Genomic DNA, 18,065 nt, shown 5'->3' on the forward strand with positions numbered 1-18,065 from the left:
TCTCTTGTTTACTCAGCTCCAAGTTGCGCTGCATTTTAAGTAGGGTTTAAAACTATTTTAAACCGGGATGAACAACAAAAGCCCCTCTGTCATGACCCAATAGCTGTACGTGGCTGCTGTGGGTTTGGCTTCTCCTTGCCTCAGCACCAAGCAAGCCCCAGCACTTCAGCCCTAACATCACAGCTCCTGCAGGCCCGGCTCCTGGCCCTTCCTGCACCTCCAGCTCCTTCTCTCCTGAGGGAGAACCTCTGCCTTCAAACTTTAAACAGGGCAATACATCTACAGTCCGTACTCCAGCCCCAACAAACCCATCCCTGACCTCAGAAATATAAAGCCTAAAAATAAAAAATGAAGAGACTATTCATTTTATTGAGTTCATAATGTTGGGAGCCCAGTTTTCAAATGCTTGAGATGGTCAATACTTGAAGAAACTGAAACCTCTTTCTTTCAGGTTAGTCTTACAGTTACATGTTTGTATTTAGGGTGAGACTCAACCTGCCTATCTTTACTCACGAAGACAAGGCAGCTCAATTTAAAGTAGCTGTCCAGGCTACCATTAGTCAGCAGAGACATTGCTAGACAGCAGCTCACCTTCACTACTTTAAACACACATTAGGAAAATTCCATACTGTCCTCCCCACTGCTCTCTCCTAAGTATTTTTCTATTTTTTTTCCCCATCAACCCTAACAGAAGCCTATAGGACTAGCTTAAACTAGATTGCTATCTTCCCTTTAGACAGCTACCTGCCCTTTGAGAATAGGTTCACAGCTAAGCTCACTCCTGTTTTCTTCACAGAGATCATGAACGAGAAAATTTCAATTCTTCAAAACTTTTTATTTTTGGAGAGCAAACCATCTGAAGGTCATGATTTTTATCTACTCGGCTCCTTACATACACAGACGTAATTTTTCTGGTGACTATTAAATACTAAATTCCTGTACAGTATCAAACACTGAGGATTGAAGGATCTATGCTTTCAATCCAGTATTATCTGAGATAATACCATTGACTTCAATGCGTAGGATCTGAACTAAGAAATAAAATTATTTAGATATCTTTACAATAGCTTACTCTAGCCAGTTTAGCTGTGAGTTTCTCAATTATCCAAGTTTTTCTAGCTTAGCAAAGTATAAATTTTCAAAGAGAATTTGAGCCCTCCATCTGCAGGCAATAACAAAATATTAGCTGTATTCAGAATGACTGATATCCAGGCCTGAGGATTAATCCCCACAGAAATTAGTGTAATTTGACTCAGTTTCCCTCTAAAGCACATGGTGGATATAAAAACCACAACTGACTTAATGGCACATAGCTGTCAAATTCTACTGAAACAGAAGAGTTAAAGCAATGTTAGGAAATGCTTGTATTTTAGAGAAGAATTTCTGCACAAAGGCTACAAATTGAGATTTTTTTTTAGCATAGGCCCTAACAAGAGCGGCACAGCAACAAAAAATCTTGCACAGAACCATGAAAAATACAGGATGCAAAATAACATACTGTGAGAAATGAAATGCACTGAACAGCTAACCATCTACAGGGCTTGGGGTTGAATATAAAACTTTAAGTAAAAAAGTCAACACCAAAAAATAACTGGCATTAAACCAAAGGAAGCCGATTTGCCTTGATTTTAATTTGCAGATCAAGCAAGCATAGCACAAGCACACGTGATACCAAGGTGATACCACTCTTTTTAAACAGCTCCTGTCCTTGCACATAAACCTGCCTTAAACAGGAGAAGTGCAGCTTGCTATGCTAGGCTAGGTCACAAGCCCATCTAGCCATGCAACAACAGCCTGTGGGAAAAGCTGTCACTTAGTTAGCATCACCCAACAATTGTCAGTATCTTCTCTTAGGTCTGACTACCAGCTGGGAAAAGTTCCCCTGCCTTCAGTTCCTCTTTCCAGGCTGAGCCTGTCAATCACACAACCGCTCTGCTCTTTTAGACACAACGATGACCACAATCTAATAACATAAACTGGAAAACTGAGAGAAGATTGGATTTCAAAACACTGGATTTCAAAAGACAGATAACAGTTTACTCATAAACAGCCTCAGGCATCGAAAAATTACCAGTAGAGGAAGTTTGGGAAAAAATTTAAAAGGAGATAACACAGATTTGGAACATGTGACTTACACATAATACAAAGATTTGCTTACCTGTTCATTAGGCTCAAAGCTTATCTCTTCTTTTTCTGTCCTCATAGGTATTAACTTTGTGCTACCGGAAGGGTCTGTCTTACTGTCCAACCGCTCCAGTTTTGGGGGTATGTCTGGTAAACCAATATCTTTAGTATCATCTTTATCTAGCAAGTAGCGAAGTAGTGCATTATTATTCTTCTTAGGACTCACTGGCTCCTGTTTAACAGTCACCTCTGAACCAGGAGCTGTGCTACTGGACTCCTGGTTCAGCTCTTTTCCTGTGGCCTCTGCTGTGAGCTTGGCCAAATCTACAGGAGAACTACTATCCTGCAATAGTCTGTGCAAAATTTTATGCTTCTCCTTGAGTGAGGTTCCATGTGCCGAACCAGACCCAGGCAACCCTCCCGTGGAGTCCTTGCTGATATCTCCCATAGTACTGGACAAAGGCGAAGGCTCCATCTGATCCGATTTGGTGGTCAGCAACTGTAAGAGCTTTGTCTGGCTTTTTCCATCATGCAGCTTATTCTGTCCATCAGGTCTCTCACCACTTACTGCCGGTGGTACGCTGCTCTCACTGTTATCTTTCTGTTCTCCTGAATGGCAGCTGCTCTCTGTTTGTCCAGTTGTACCTTCTGATTGCTCCCCATAGAGTCCAAAGCAGTCTTTAGAGTCCAGGCTTCCCATCTTGCTTAACTGAGGAGGGTTCATGTTCACAGGGGAATTTTGTAAATTTCCCATTTTTAGGTCAGGTGAAGCCAACGAGGATCCTAGAGAAACTCCATGGCCCTCACTGAGGGCCTGAAGGGCATTCAGGGAACTGTTGGTGTAGTTATGGCTATTTCCTGTGCTGCTGCAAACTCCCACGGGTGAATGCAAGCTTCCTGCAGGGGAGAACTGACTAGGTGGGATTCGAGGACTGCCTGCCACTCCAGGGCTCACGCGATGCCTTGGGGAAAGCATAGAGTTTGGCTGCCCTGGGTTCATGCCAGGGCTGCTTTGAGAGGGGCTATTCATTTTTAGTGCATAGTTACTACCCTGAGGAGTGGATGCTTGGATGCTTGACACATGGTTCATTCCCCCTGAACCACCAAATCTGCCTGCTGGCATGCCCATTTGTTCCTTTGGGCCATTTATGGCAAAATTCATATTGCTACTGATGGTCATATCCTGACCTGGGTTCCCACTGCACATGGCCTGATGGGCAGGGCTGCTGGAGCTAATTGGGTTCAATATCTTTCCCATTCCTTGTCCAGTCAAATCCTGATTCATTCCACAGACATTCTGCTCTCTATGTGGCAAGGGGAAGGAAAAACAATCCATTAGATAAAATGACAGTGGCCAGCTTGCAATTATGTTACAGAAAAAGAAACAAACCCCAAACCTCACTTTAAAATAACATAGCAAACCTACAACTAAAAACAAATTGACATTTTGACAAGCATGACATACAGCCACCAACATGGCTGCACATTAACAGTATGGTTTTTCTGCTGCTCATTAACAAATCAGCAGAATAGAGGAAAAACAAAATTAGACCTCATTTAAATGACAGTCATTAGAAATGCAGATAGGTTATAATTTCAGACTCTCTCCCTTTAATGTATTTCTTTCCTCTACAGTTCAGCAAGAGCTAACTTCCATAACAGAGAAATCTCATCTCAAACATATGATCCAAACAAATACATATTTTGCAAGACAGCTGTAGACAGCTGTTTGATGGAGCTCTGAATATCTATGAGCTAGCCCTAGCACAAGCCTGGAATGGGCTATTTGCCCACCAAGTTCATAGTGAAAAAAAAGTTTAAAAAGTCACATTTCTACACTGCCAGAATATTTGGAGATTGCTCCAAAAAATCATGTGAACCAAGACAACTACTGGACGCTACTACAGAGTGGGAATGGTCTGCTAGCAATCTCGTCCTGCAAGGACATTCAGAAATGGAGAGGAAAGAAAAAAAATCACATATACAAGCTGAAATTCGTATTCTAGAGATGAAGGCTGTAAGATGGAGGAAACAGAAAAGAGACACAAAAAATACCCTCTTGTGAGAGCATTTAGAGTTCATTTCTCTTTTCATCAGTAGATTTTAATTAGCTTACAGGAGGATGCACAATGCTTTTTACTTCAGTGCTAGAACTGAGACCAGAAAAATAAGACCTATTCCTAAATACTAAAAGCTATAAAAGAGCTATAGGCAAGTAGATAAGAAAAAAAAAAAAAAAAAGAAAAAAAAAAAAAAGGATCCTGAGAAAAACTGAATCAACTCTGGACTTCCAAAAACAAATGCTAATGGGATATTCCTAGTATATATTTTTGATTACATTAAGAACATTTCTATTTGCACAAACTAAGCAGAGATAAACCTTCCCATTTTGTTAAAGCATGAGAAATGCTAAACAGATTTCGGAGAGCATTTGCTCAGGTCAGTTTCAAATCTACAGCCTCCTTACAATGATTTTCAGTTTTAATCCCATTTATTTTCTTTTTCTCAAAAAAGATGTGATGCTGTGGTTACACAAAAACAGCATGGTAATTAAAATCAGCAAGTAAAATTTGAAACAAATTCTGACAATTCCAAAGTGACAATTTTTTAAAAAAATTATTTCTGAGATCCACAATATTCTATTTATTTGACTGAGAGTGGTGGCATTTCTCAGAATTGGATGGTTAAAACCCACTACTCCATGCACAAAAAAAAAGGAAAGACAATAAATGAGGAGAGACAGGGAGTTAAATCATGCAGCTTGTCTAGAGCACAGTTCTAAAAATCATAATATATTCTTTAAAGAAGACCCAGACCCAATATGCAACTGATTCTGAACGACAGGAATTTAACCCTCCTAAGATTTTGAAATTTAATTACATCTGGAACGTTCATCGTGCCTGTTAAGTGAAATACAGGAAATTAAAATACTGAAATTAAGAACAAGAAATTAAAGTTTTTTTTTTATTTTTAATGGAAGATTTTGATCCATTGAAAATCCAGCATGCGGCTTGTAGTACTGGAATAATCTTTTCCAGCTGTAATATTGAAATAGTCTTCTCCCTGTACCAACACTGCATGTGTTGATTTCAAAAACTTGTTCATTCTCATGCTATCCGTTATAGGCCAACTGATGGTCCATCAGCCTAAAACAATCTATTTGCTCTGGCAACTTTGTACTTTCCCTCTCTTCCTGCAGAGTGTGGGTGGAACAAACAAGGATTACCTGTGAAGCATATGCAAGGAGATGACAAGCTGAGGTTCACTAGTAGTCTGAGAACGGATGAGTTTGCTCTTTGTTTGGGCAGAAACTATAGTGCCATCCGACAAGGAAAACCGATAAACAGGACTAAATGCTAGTCCCTGCCTCAGCACTGCAAGCAAGCAAAACAACAGAAGTAATTAATGAGAAATGATGAGACAGATAGCTTAGTCACTCATGTTCTAAATCCATCAACACTCATACCACAGACATCATGTAGCTTCTCAGAAAAACAGAGGAATAATTTAGAAATAAATACAAGTGATGTTGCATATAAAATAAAGGAGCCCACGTACTGTAGAGTGATCAAAGGAAAACTTACGAAGAGTGACAGCAATAATAGGACAGATATTATGAAATACAAACTATTTTAGGAGTGGGTCAAGAAGTCCTTGATGTCCATATTGCTTTCCATCAAACTTGTTTCTAACTCCCTTTGTTGCTCATACATTTTTTCATCTGTATCGCCTACATCAAGATGATTAATGCAAGTGCCTTCAGTTTCCAGATCATCTTTTTCCATTAGTGTCTACCTTCTCCTCCTTATTGCCTGCTTGAATTATCTTATAGCAGTTACTCTCAATAATTTTTTACTTTAAAAACTGCATAAATCTCTTACACAGGAACAATAAGAAATAAGAACAGCTGGAATAATAAATTACTACTTTTTGAAGAAATAATACTACAATATATAAGTGAAAAAGTTGCAAATACTATCACCTAAACTAAAATTGATTCTGTTATCCTCACCTGCTGTTAGACTGGACTGCATTTCAGTATTCTGCAGCCTTTAAGGTTTCAGTGTAAATCTGAACTTCACCAAATTAAATTCTTTAACTCCTGTAACCCTCTGTGACATTTCTTTAATTAAAATGGGAAATCATGTTAGGAAAAAGCAAATCTTAATGGATTCTACTGTTAGCACTTTGCCATCAGTGAAACCAGCCTCATCATTTCCAAAGTTCAAAGGCTACATTACATTAGGATTGCAGGTATGGCAGGATAGAAATACTAATTCTAGTTCAGAATGCTCATATAGTTGATCAGGGAAAAAGGAGGAATAAAGCACTACAAATACCTTTAACTTCCTATGTTTTTCATACAGACACATTTTCTGTCATGGCGTTTTTTTTTTGTTTTTAAATTGTAATTATTATCTGATCTTCATTTCATTGCTTGTTTTTTGTTGTTGTTTTTGTTGATACCTTGTTATTCTTTCTATAACAATGAAATGACAGTTTTCCAAGCATGGCTTTATTAAATAGCCTTTGCTACAGTGCTACCAGGTTTTCAGACTTGCAGGACGCATTGTGATTGCTTTTCTTCCCTGTCCTTCCACTGTTATATATTGTTCTGCAAGGTTTCAAAGTATTATTTAGGCAGTGAGAAAACAGGAAGCACAATTTAAACAACCAGAGGGGGTTTTCAGAGTAAAAATGTAGAGAAAAACAAAAACCTACAACTGCGAAACAATACAGAGCAAAATTTCACTGTTTGGTATGTCATTGTTTCAGTTTAACCTTTGGGCACCAGAAGGTCCAAAGCTCTTAACTTTAGCATATACCACATCAGGAAATTCCAATACTCAATGCCAACAGGATACAAGTGAAATCTCTACTTAAATCATTTTCCAAACTAATTCTTTAAGCAAACAAGAATGTTTCCGTATTCCTCTTGAGGAAATGCTATTTTTCTGACTGTGGCCAATAAAAACTTGCCATATATTTTGCTCTTTTTACTGAGAGTTAATTCAGAAGGTTTGTGTTTTCTTCTTGTTTATCAAGCTAATGTTGATTTTTTTTTCCCCACTGTAACACTGAATTACATGTAGGAGACTGCTACTGTATTTGCCTGTATTCCCAAACCACAACAAAAACCTAAGAGTAAAAAAAAAATGCAAGGGGTTCCTCTGTCAAATGGAAAGATGCTCTGGCCCCAAATATGCCTTTTCTTTTCTATGCTACCGGGCAGGGGAAGTAAACATTTTAGCCATTATTTATCTCTACTGCTGGATCCTTTGCAGCAAAACAATTCCAGAGTTTTTTTTCTCCTTCTCTTATCACTTACTCTCTTCACTTCCACAAGAAGAGTCCCCTCATTTCAACAAACTTTACAGTTCATATGACTGTCCTAAGCCTTTCCTGCACAACGATGCAGTTAATGCTCCCAGATGTATATTTTTTATCAGTTTGCACATAACTGAGAGAAGGCACCCAAACCTCAACACTGTGTTTAAGAGGTGCTAATCTGGTCTGGAATCCTTTGAAGAGGACTGCAGTAAGACATGGCTGGATGCCATAACGGAAACACCTAAATCACATCTTTGCAGATGGATCCATACCTGAAATTACTCTCTAAATCCTTACTTACTACAACTTTAATTGCACTCACTCATTCAACTCTGCCTGAAATAGCAGCATAAGTCTGTGAGCTTGTAGCATTCCTACTTTATACACTCCAAAAACTGTAATAAAAAACACTACCATATTTTTGAGCTGACAAGTTCTGAACGTGAAGATTTCATGAAAGCACAACTTATTAAAGAATACTTAACTGAAACTGCATGATTAAAGGGATATATGTGCTTGTGTACGTGTTCAGTGGAATAATTTGAGACTCCAATTACATTTTAGTTTCCAACACAGCATACTCATTGTTGAATGACCATGGCAATCATTTGTTACAGGCCACAAGAAAATCCTGTTCTACAAACATGAGCCAAAGACTGATGCCCCTTCACTGGAAATGTTCCAGTTATTTTCCACTGGTTTTGAGAGTAGTGGTTTCTAAAGGGTTTTTTGTTTAGAAATGTGTTATTATTATTAGCAGTGACAGAGATTTATGAAAAAATTAAATAAATAATTCCCACCTAGTGTCTACTGCAGAAACCTCATGGGGAACCTGTCACAATGTATTACCCTCCTACAGCTTACTTCCATAATCTTGACTGAGTAGAAGTGCTTGTGGAGAATCCTATAACACTTATCAGCTAGATACAATACAACAGTGTAGGGCTCCCGACAGTACGAGTGCTGTATCTTTGATAATCCACAGTGAGCATTTCTCACAGGAAATGTGACAGTCCATTTTTTGTTGCAGTGAAATGGAATGCAGGTCAACGAACTCATCGTGTAAGCTGAGATTCTGAAGCATGCTGTGTAGTGAATGGGAAGGCAACATGCAAAGTCTTGCATTTTACAATAACTGTAGTAATTTCACTATATAAAGCCACCTCCAATATGGCACAGTTTAAATAAGAAGGGTAAAACAAATGAGGTGCAAAACCTCTCTAAAGAGAGCCATCAGTGTGTTAGGGAAATCAGTTTGAAAAAGTGACTACCAGAAGCTTGGCTGTTGCATGTAGACATAACAAAGAGAACACAACTAATAGATACAAATAGCAAACAGTTTAAACTTGGAAGGTGCTAAAAATATGAAAACTAACCTTCCTGGTGATGCCTTTTGGCAAAAGATATTTCTCCCTCATGTTGCGAATGGAACCTCTGAATACATCTTCTCACCAAATCTTCCCAGCCAGGTTTCATAGCTGCTCGCATGCTACTAGTATCCAGTGAAGTTATTTTGCCTGAGATTAGATAAAACATTTATAACAGCAATTTCTCCTTTAAGGAAACAAACAAACAAACAAACAAACAAACAAAAGTTATAAAAAAACCCTTCTCTTTCACATACCTTGTAGATCCTGGCGAGTAGTAAAGCTCTCTGATGAAGGAAGAAGTTGCCTTTCCTTCATTGGAGCTCTTCTAGCAACACAAATCAAGCAAGACTGCAAATCTTAAAGGAAAAAAAATGTTACTTTAGATATTTGTATAGAGAAGGAAAATTTTGTTTCCAAAAAGAATTCAGAAGTACTTTCAGTATGCTGTTTGATTATTTTTCAACCAAGAATAGCATTGCATACCAGGGCAAAGATACACAGAACTCAGTGGTTTTACATCTTCATTAATTCCTACAATATTAAGCATCACAGGAGAGTGTGCTTGTTTTCTTTTAAAGAAAAAAAATATTATTCAAGGGCTCCACCATGGCCCACAGATATTGGCGCATGTTTATGCTACCTCTAGTAGCTCAACCACTTGGAGGATAAGCATACACAGAGAACACATTTCTTCAATACTTTTCTTTAACGTGCTCCAAAAACTTGTTGTCCCTGAGGTAACAGCTTCAAAATAAATCATTTTTACTTATCTGAATGCTTACAATACAATCTAAGGAAATGTACCTGCTGAAGTAATAAGGAAAATAAGGTAAAGGAAATGGTGAACCACACCTGACTTTGCATTCTGAGAACTCAAAAAATTGCCCATTTAAACCTTTCTTCCAATCATTCTTGGAAATACAGAGGTATGAAACCAGGATATCTCATTCATGCAAACACAGTTACTCGCAACTTAAACTGAAAAAATTAGGTACACATTAGAGTATACACTCATAATCCAAGACAAAAGTAAACTTCCACAGTTAAATGAAAAAGGGAAAATGTAAAACTTCTCTATTTTTCAGGATTCAGTGGTTGCTTTATTGACTGCACCAAAACTGCTGTCCCATAACTATCTGGGATAGCATGGAAAGAGAAAGTACTAAGACAAATGGAAAGTGGAAAGTACCTTCACCGTCCTCCTTGAAGGAATTTGGTTGAGAAACAGCAAAGCACTGCATAGTTTCATATTTCTGATGTGCTTCCTGATTATCATGGCCTTCTTCAGAATCAGCAAGTGGTTTTACAAGCATCCGACAGTTGAAGGTATGGCTATTACGCCTAGGAGTGTCACCAGACCAAGATCCCCCATTCACTGAGCAAAGCAAAGATCATATAGTGAGATAAACTTGGCAGCAGTCCTTTCTGCAGCTTATCCACAGGAAATTAATCAAGGTGCTTTGTAAACTGATCAGGAAACAAGCTGATTTAACTAACAACAATCTACTTTTAATATTAGGGCCCAAACCAGCATGTAACAAGGTAATTATAAAATTCTCATATTTTGAAAACATTGCTGTTTAAGTTGTACAGCCATTGCATCCTTTCCAAACAACTGATAATGGCAGCAGTAGAAAAGCAGAGTAAAATTCTCACCATTCATGCATGTAAAAGTGATAGACTAGAGTGAAAGCTATACTGGGAAGATATGCTAGCTTATATGCCTGGAAGAAAAAAGGCAGGTGTAGGAGTTCAAAACTGATTAACACAAAAGAAACAGCAATAGCATATAAGAATCAGTGTCCAGATTAGAAATAGGAAGAAAATAAACTCATATGCATTCTATAAAGACAAGATGCAATGCAATCAGGAATGTATTGAAACACATAGCCTCAGCTGCAATGGGAAAAGTTGAAGGGATAAGAATTACCTGCGTGCAGTGGTGGATAAAACTAAACCTCAACACAGAGCTTAACGTAAGTAAAAAAAGAAACAAAATCCTGCCATGCACCAATATAGGCACTGGACATCAGTCAAAACAAATTAATGTAATACCGCATGAAGAAATAGCAGGGTCATATTTAAAATACTCTTCAATTGCACTCTGCAGTCATAAAATGCAATAAAGGCCATAATTTATGGGGCTTAGCCATTAAAAGTGTTACATTTTCAATTCTTCAGAGGTTTATAAGCAAAGTCATAACATGCTGAAGTGAATTACATAACAGTTTTTAAGCTGCTGTGAGTAAATGAGGAGAGCTGTATTGACTTTCTATTTCTGTGCACCTCCTCCAAAAAATAATGATGTTAAAACCAATATTAATCTGTATGCAAAAATGGCTGCAATTAACAAAAAACTGGTTTTGAAAGAAAGATAAGCTGAAATATCAGTGAGACTGAAACCACTGAAATAAAAGATCTAACATAAAGAATGTTTTGATTTTGCAGAAGACATCATTCTTTTATTTAGACAGTCTTAAGGTAAACAGCCTAGATAGAAAGCTACCAGGGCTAAACACTGACTTTTAGTGATTCACTCTAAAGATCCATTTAAATATTTCAGTTAACAAAGAAGGCAACTTTGTAAAGAAGAAGGTACCTTTGAGAAAAATATAGATCACTGGTACAGTTGATATAATATTTTAAAAAGAAATAGTGTATATGACAAAGCCATAAGTAGTGGAAGTACATTAACTAAAGTAACGGAAATGCTGATTTATGAAACCAAAGTTAAATAAGTAAAGATATGATAAGAGGAAAACATATATACCTAAAGATTTGGGCAGCAGGATTTTAACAAATTCACTGTGGTCCCCTACATGCAGGATGCTATATATGCTTGTGTTCATCAGCTCTTCTTGGTTGTACCTTAAGTACTGTGTCACATTCTCTGAAACAAACACAACATTACCTTCGGGGTTCACTACAAAGAAGAACCCATCCAGGGCCTGAGAGGAAAACAAAAAGACAGAGAGGGAGGGAGGGTTTGGGTGGAGAGAGAAACACAACATTAAACAATCAGAATGACAAAAAGGTATTAAAAAAAAAAAAAAACACAAAAAAAACCTTTCTTCAGAAGACATCTTGAATCCATCCCAGTTCTTATATTCTTGTCATAGCAAAGTACACGTTTCATATTGAACACCTCATCTTACTTATATCAAACCAGTTTAAAAGCACAGAAGGAAAGATGCATACCTTGCATTATAACGAAAACCATACATGAAAACAAACACGGAAACCCAATCAAACTAAATAAAACAAAGGAAGATGCTGCTACCTAGCAGTCCACCTATGAAGTAGGAAACCTGTACTGAAGCCCAGAAGTCACTGCAGGACTTGCTGACACAAGGCAGTAAGCAGGGCTCCCTTGACATCCCCAGCAAGGTATCTGCAGAGCAGCAGGTCCCATGCAGCCAGGAAGGTGAGACCCGCGGGGTTGAAAAGGAAGGGAAAGGGAGTGCAGCCTGCCCTGCAGATGACAGCAGGCGGTGGGGTGCAAAGAGGATCCCACAGTTTTAGTTCCTGCTCACAGGGCTGTTTTGTTTTTCTTATTTGACACCAGTTTAATTTCATCTTTTCACTTCAGCTCCACAGTATTCTGTATCACTAACATTTTCTGAGCAGAAGCGTCTAAATAAGGCATTTCTTACATTACACTGATGGCTTCCCTTCTTTATCTCTTCTGACAGTGACAACCTGGCTAAAGGACTCTTTCACAGATGCCTGCTGTGTGCTATCTGAAACCTAACCCAAATATTACTTCACTCCTACCTGTCAGGATAAAATAAAAATCTGAGTATCAGGAAAATCTTCTCATGCAAACTTTCTTTATCTTAAGATGCAAGCCTGACTGTGCAAGCTAGAAACATTTTAGGGTATGTCCCACTAACAGTATGTCATATGAGCAGATAAAGGGGATTTAAACTTAGGACACAGAAAGCTTTTGATCTAAGCATTCAACTACCAATTAAGCCCTGCATCTTTGCCTGATTTTTTCACTGCTCTAGAAGGTGGTGGGAAATCACCCTTCTCAATCTCAAACCCACAAACACCATATTGCGCCTTCAGTGACAGAAGCAAATCTATAAAACTGGTATATAGTGATTTATCAGATTTTGAAGTGAGCAAATCCATATAAAACCTGAACTCAGTTCACTGCAAAACAGCCTAACAGTCTAACAAACAGGAGCAGCCACAGCAAGTGCATACAGGCATGTGGTATTTACTGATATGACCAAGCTTGCATTCGATACAACTTCCACGTTGGTGTTAACAGGCAGTTCTTATGTTCTCAGGCTACAGATACCTCTGAAAAATACTGAGGGTTAGTTAGCTGATCCAGACAGTGCAAAAGAGGAAAGATCATATTTCTGTTCCCAGCCACCCATCTGAGGGACCAAGAGAGGACGGCCAGGCTCTGTTCAGAGGTTCCCTGAAGAAGATGCAACAGAAACATGCTGCAACATAGGGATCTTCACAGAGATACAAATAAAATAAATCACCATGAAAGTGCTCAGACATGGGAAGGGTCTGCTCAAAGGCTGTGAAATCTGCTTCCCCAGAGATATTGGCCCTGGGCTACCTGCTCAAGCTGGACTCTCTCTGCAAGGAATATATACTTTCCTTCTAAATGAAGATAATTGTCAAAAATTCAAATCTGTGACTTCACTTTTTGTTGTTGCTATTTTGCTTCTGATCATCCTTGGTTCCTCCTGCTAATTCACTTCCTGTAGTGAGCTCCCTCCTTTCCAGGGGCTTCCATAACATCCATGCCATTTTCCTGCTGACTAGTATTTGGTTTAACTACTAACAATTCACAAGATTCAATTAATGGAGGCTCTCATGTTATTTTCTATCAGAGTCTCTGCTACAGATTAGTGTCTTAAAGTGCATTTCACCACTGCTTGAAGCTGAGGGAAGCATAACATCTTTGGCTTAGTTGCTTTCACACCACAACAACCCCCTCTTTCAGCAGCATTTCTGAGAATATAAAGAACTGGACTAGGGAGCTCAGTTGGCTGAAAACTGATGTAAGAACAGAAAAATTACATGCTGGCCACATCAGTCCCCTGCACTGGCCCACCGTGAAACCACATGGCTTTTAGAGCTGGCAGAAGGGGGTGGGTTTGGCTTAACCATTCTGCTTGGCCATAGTCCATGCTTACATCAATTCAAAGGGATTGTGAAATCAAAGCAAGAGCAGATGTTTATCGCAGTCCTAAGAAGACTTTCAAAAGCAGAAAGGGCAAGAAGGAGATTATTAGTTACTGGCACCCCATAATAACCCTCAGTCTTCCCTACTGTTTCCTCCTACAGCACCTTCTTTGCCAAGGAAGTGCTCTGGGCTGCTTCCGCCCAGCTGCTGCTTGGGCTGATCACAAAAGCGGTCATCCAGCCCAAAGCAGCACAGGCAGGGGAATACGCCCTATGGGCCACCCTCCCATTTCGTTCTGTTCAGAGGCAAAGACATTGTAAAAGGACTTTTTTAGATAGCAGAAGGCATTTGAGCAAAGTAGTGCACCAAGCCACTTAAATATTTCTGAAGCTCCCATTTCTGCAATGATTTCTTAATTCTGTTCCAAGATGTATTCCACCACAATAACCAACAAGAGCAATATCGAAGACCACTTTTCTTTAGAGCTATCAGTATAGGGGGGGAACAAATAATGGGCAACATGATGGAAAGGAAAACAAGAACAGATATTATTTGAGATGACATACTGGAACAGAGAATAAATCTGTGTTCTTTTTGTGCTCTTGCTGGCTCTCTCTTGACTATTTTTTACCCTCTTTCCATACCTACTTTTCCTTTTTAACCAAGAAATATATTAAAATATTCCTCAGAGGCAGCTGTGTGATGAATTTTACTCACTTTCTTCAGCTAGTTTGAGGATTCTTCAGTTTTATTGTTTAATAAAAACAGACAATTATGTTTCTAAACCAAATCAAGTGAGAAAGTGTTCATCGGTGCTGCCATTTTTATTACAATAAGGCAATGGAGAAAGAGTAGATTTTTCAAGAGGTTGTATAAAGGAGTTTTGTAAAGATGAAATCACTTAATTGCATTTCCTTAAAGAGATAAATACCCTCAAAACTATCTGTAGGCTTTTCACAGCAAATGTGTAACAACTTTCAGTCCTTCTAAGTTTCTTATTACCAGAGGAACAGAGTTTATTAATTTAGTTCCACAATCTTTCATTGTTAATATGCAATGGTTTTACTGTGAAGGAAAAATAAATGGAATAAATGAACAGACGGGTGATTTTCTGTGTGATGTCTGCTGCAGTAACCAATCATCTAAGACAAGCTAGGAAAAAATCATTTTATCCTTATTTTCCCCGAGATTAAAACAGGTCCTTACAATTACATTAATGGAACTTAAAGATAAATTTTAAAATGGCAGTGTAAGAGAGGAATGTTAACTATGATAGCAAAAGTAACAACAGTCAATTCACGGAGCTTGTGCAATAAATATGAAATTAGATCAATTATTTAATGACTCCAGCTTTTCAAAGAAGAATGTTTTCAATCCAACTTGTCTAATCTTCCTTATATTTAGTAGTATGATTTTGGAGTCTTTATTTCTTATTTGTACAGACAACTATATTTTCCTCAAACAAATCACGAAAGATACTACAAATACTTAAAACTGATAAAACATGCATCCTGCTATTGCAACATTCAGAAATGACAGAATAATTATATTTCAGCCAAAGTTTCCTCCTCTAGCTAGATTCAGGGCTTGTGTTTTATTTTATCTGAAGTAGTGTTTATTCTTCTTACAGATAAAGCCCAACGTCAGAACAGGAATAAACAGTTTGCAAGTGAGCTTATGCAGATAAAGCACCAAAGGACAGCAACATATGACATGAGGATCACAAACAGTATACCTACACAATATTACTATTACTGCCTTTAGAAGCCAGGTTTTAATCATGCAGCCTTTCAGTTATGAAAATAACAGCTAGAATCAGGCAGAAATCTTTACTAAATGAACTGAAATACATATCCTGTAAAGCTCTCCTAGATTACTTTACTGTTCCAGAGGGAAAAGAGTAAAGCTGGAAATGCTGGGATAATAAATCATGAAAACTGTACAGCAATGACATGCAATTTTAAAGGAAGCATTATTCATGTGAGTACTACTGTATCTGTAAGTCAGTGTTCAGGTACAGCAGCTCTCCCAAATTTGTCATGGCTTAGCATGAATAAAACATGCACATTCCAAACCCAAGACTGTATAATAAAGCAACTGAATCATCTCTGTCTCTCCCCACCCTGTTAAGGAGAATTTCAACACCAAACCCAGCAGAAATACATTGCTGCTCATCAATCCCATAATCCTAAATAGTCAGAATGGTTTGCATTGCTTGACCATTCTTATACAGCAGCCTCTAACTGCATTATTTCACTTCATTTACACTACTCTTCATCCAAGGGAGTGCAGAACTGGCTTAAATAAAGGAATTTTGTGCTCTTCACCTCAAGCATCATTGGTCCAAGTGCATCCTTGTCGATGACACTCTGGCCCGTAGATGACACATCTGCTTTTTGCACTTCATCTTCATTAGCTGCTGCTGCTTTTTCTGCAATAAAGAAAACTATGCATTAAATGACAGAGCAGTACTAATTAAGGGACAGAAAGAGACCACAGAAAAAGCGAGACTATATATGAAAGTTACAGTGCAACAGTACTGAATATGAGATTGAACGATCTCCCATCGCAATTCAACAGAAACATAACCATCATTATTTGCTTCTCAGTTGTGAAGTCTGAAGACACAAAGTAAATCCTTCCTGCTTTTTCTCTGCTAGCCATCCTAAACTACAAAACAGAACTCAGGGCACTGACAAGACTCCTTACAGAGGTGCAGTGAGTAACAGCCAGGAACGAGGCGCGTTAAGAACCAATCCCACAGAGTATGCAGAGCTCACAACTGCACAACTTTTCCATCACCACTGCATTTAGAAGGAAAATCCCAACTCTGCAATCTGCAGTTTGAATACTGTGAAACAGTGGTCTGGTTTCTATTCCCAGACCTCTGCCCACGTTTCTACTACCACACTGTTTTCACACTGCTTTACCAGTACGTTATTAGAAGAATGTATAACTGCAGGTGCTACGCTTGAAAATTACAAGGAAGACTGATTTAAGGTTTCTGGAGTAGAATGTTACACATTGCAACACGTAATACACAGCATCACAGATCATGCCCTGTGGTATGATTGGAGGGATGTTCATACACACAGCTTTCAAATAAAGAGGGCTTATAATTCCTAGCAGGTAATGGACCATATTATTTTTTCTGTTCTAGGAATGGTATCAGCATTTAAGAGAGAAAATAATAAAAGTAATAACAACAGTGTGCTAAATACATATTCTATGTACATTTTAAGTTAAAGGAATGAGAATTTTTTCTTTCTCATTCTATACACAGAACAACTTTCATTTGTTTTTCAAGTAATTATGTAAAAGAACTATGCTGAAATATAGAAAAAATAAATTATTCAAGCTTTTTACATTAAGTATTATGAAATAATTATTTTAATAAACACAAAATCCTACTGAAACTACAAATAACAAGAATTTATAGTCATTCTACAATATTAAGTCATTGACTAAGTGACTGAATAAATAAACATGTTCCTGCAAACTCACGCTTGGTGAAAATCAAAGATTTGGTCATACAAATTAAAATGTACCCAAATCTACAGGATCTCCCAGTATCTGCAGATCTATAATTCTGCAGTCAAATTTCCTCTGAGCTCTTCTCTTGGCCAAGGTCATAAGCACGATCAGACAATGCTTAGACACAAAGTGAAGGAACTGCTTCAGAGAACCCCTGGATGTTTTCCTACCAGTGACCACCTGCTGGCAGTGAGGCTTTGGTCACTCGGACCCATCTCATCCTGGATCTCTAATGTTTGTTGCTTTCAAGCAAATAGAGTCAGGACTATCTTAGCTGTCCTCTAATCACAGAATCATAGAATGGCTGGCATTGGAAGAGACCCCAAGGATCATCATGTTCCAACCCCCCCGCCACAGGCAGGGCCACCAACCTCCAGATCTGGCACTAGACCAGGCTGCCCAGGGCCCCATCCAATCTGGTCTTGAACACCTCCAGGGATGGGGCATCCACAACCTCTCTGGGCAGCCTGTTCCAGCACCTCACCACTCTTTCTGTTCATACACAATATGACACCATTGTGAATAATGAGGAAACAAGCTTTCTGGAG

The 18,065-nt window shown here is 38.4% G+C and overlaps 1 protein-coding gene across 8 annotated transcripts in view; it reads right to left on the reverse strand.

The window, feature by feature from the left end:
• NCOA2 (nuclear receptor coactivator 2) overlaps positions 1-18,065 on the reverse strand; it is a 188,921-nt gene that overhangs the window by 37,797 nt on the left and 133,059 nt on the right. For all 8 annotated transcript variants that reach the window (XM_052704875.1, XM_052704873.1, XM_052704874.1 and 5 more), the window contains 7 exons: positions 16,311-16,414; positions 11,596-11,773; positions 10,015-10,200; positions 9,080-9,181; positions 8,832-8,972; positions 5,351-5,498; positions 2,159-3,428 (listed from right to left, as the gene is read on the reverse strand). In XM_052704875.1, the coding sequence (XP_052560835.1) occupies positions 2,159-3,428; positions 5,351-5,498; positions 8,832-8,972; positions 9,080-9,181; positions 10,015-10,200; positions 11,596-11,773; positions 16,311-16,414 (2,129 nt within the window). The remainder of the gene's footprint in view (positions 1-2,158; positions 3,429-5,350; positions 5,499-8,831; positions 8,973-9,079; positions 9,182-10,014; positions 10,201-11,595; positions 11,774-16,310; positions 16,415-18,065) is intronic.

Source organism: Tympanuchus pallidicinctus, unplaced genomic scaffold, assembly GCF_026119805.1.
Source record: "Tympanuchus pallidicinctus isolate F22 unplaced genomic scaffold, pur_lepc_1.0 scaffold5, whole genome shotgun sequence".
NCBI classification, from domain to species: Eukaryota; Metazoa; Chordata; class Aves; order Galliformes; family Phasianidae; genus Tympanuchus; species Tympanuchus pallidicinctus.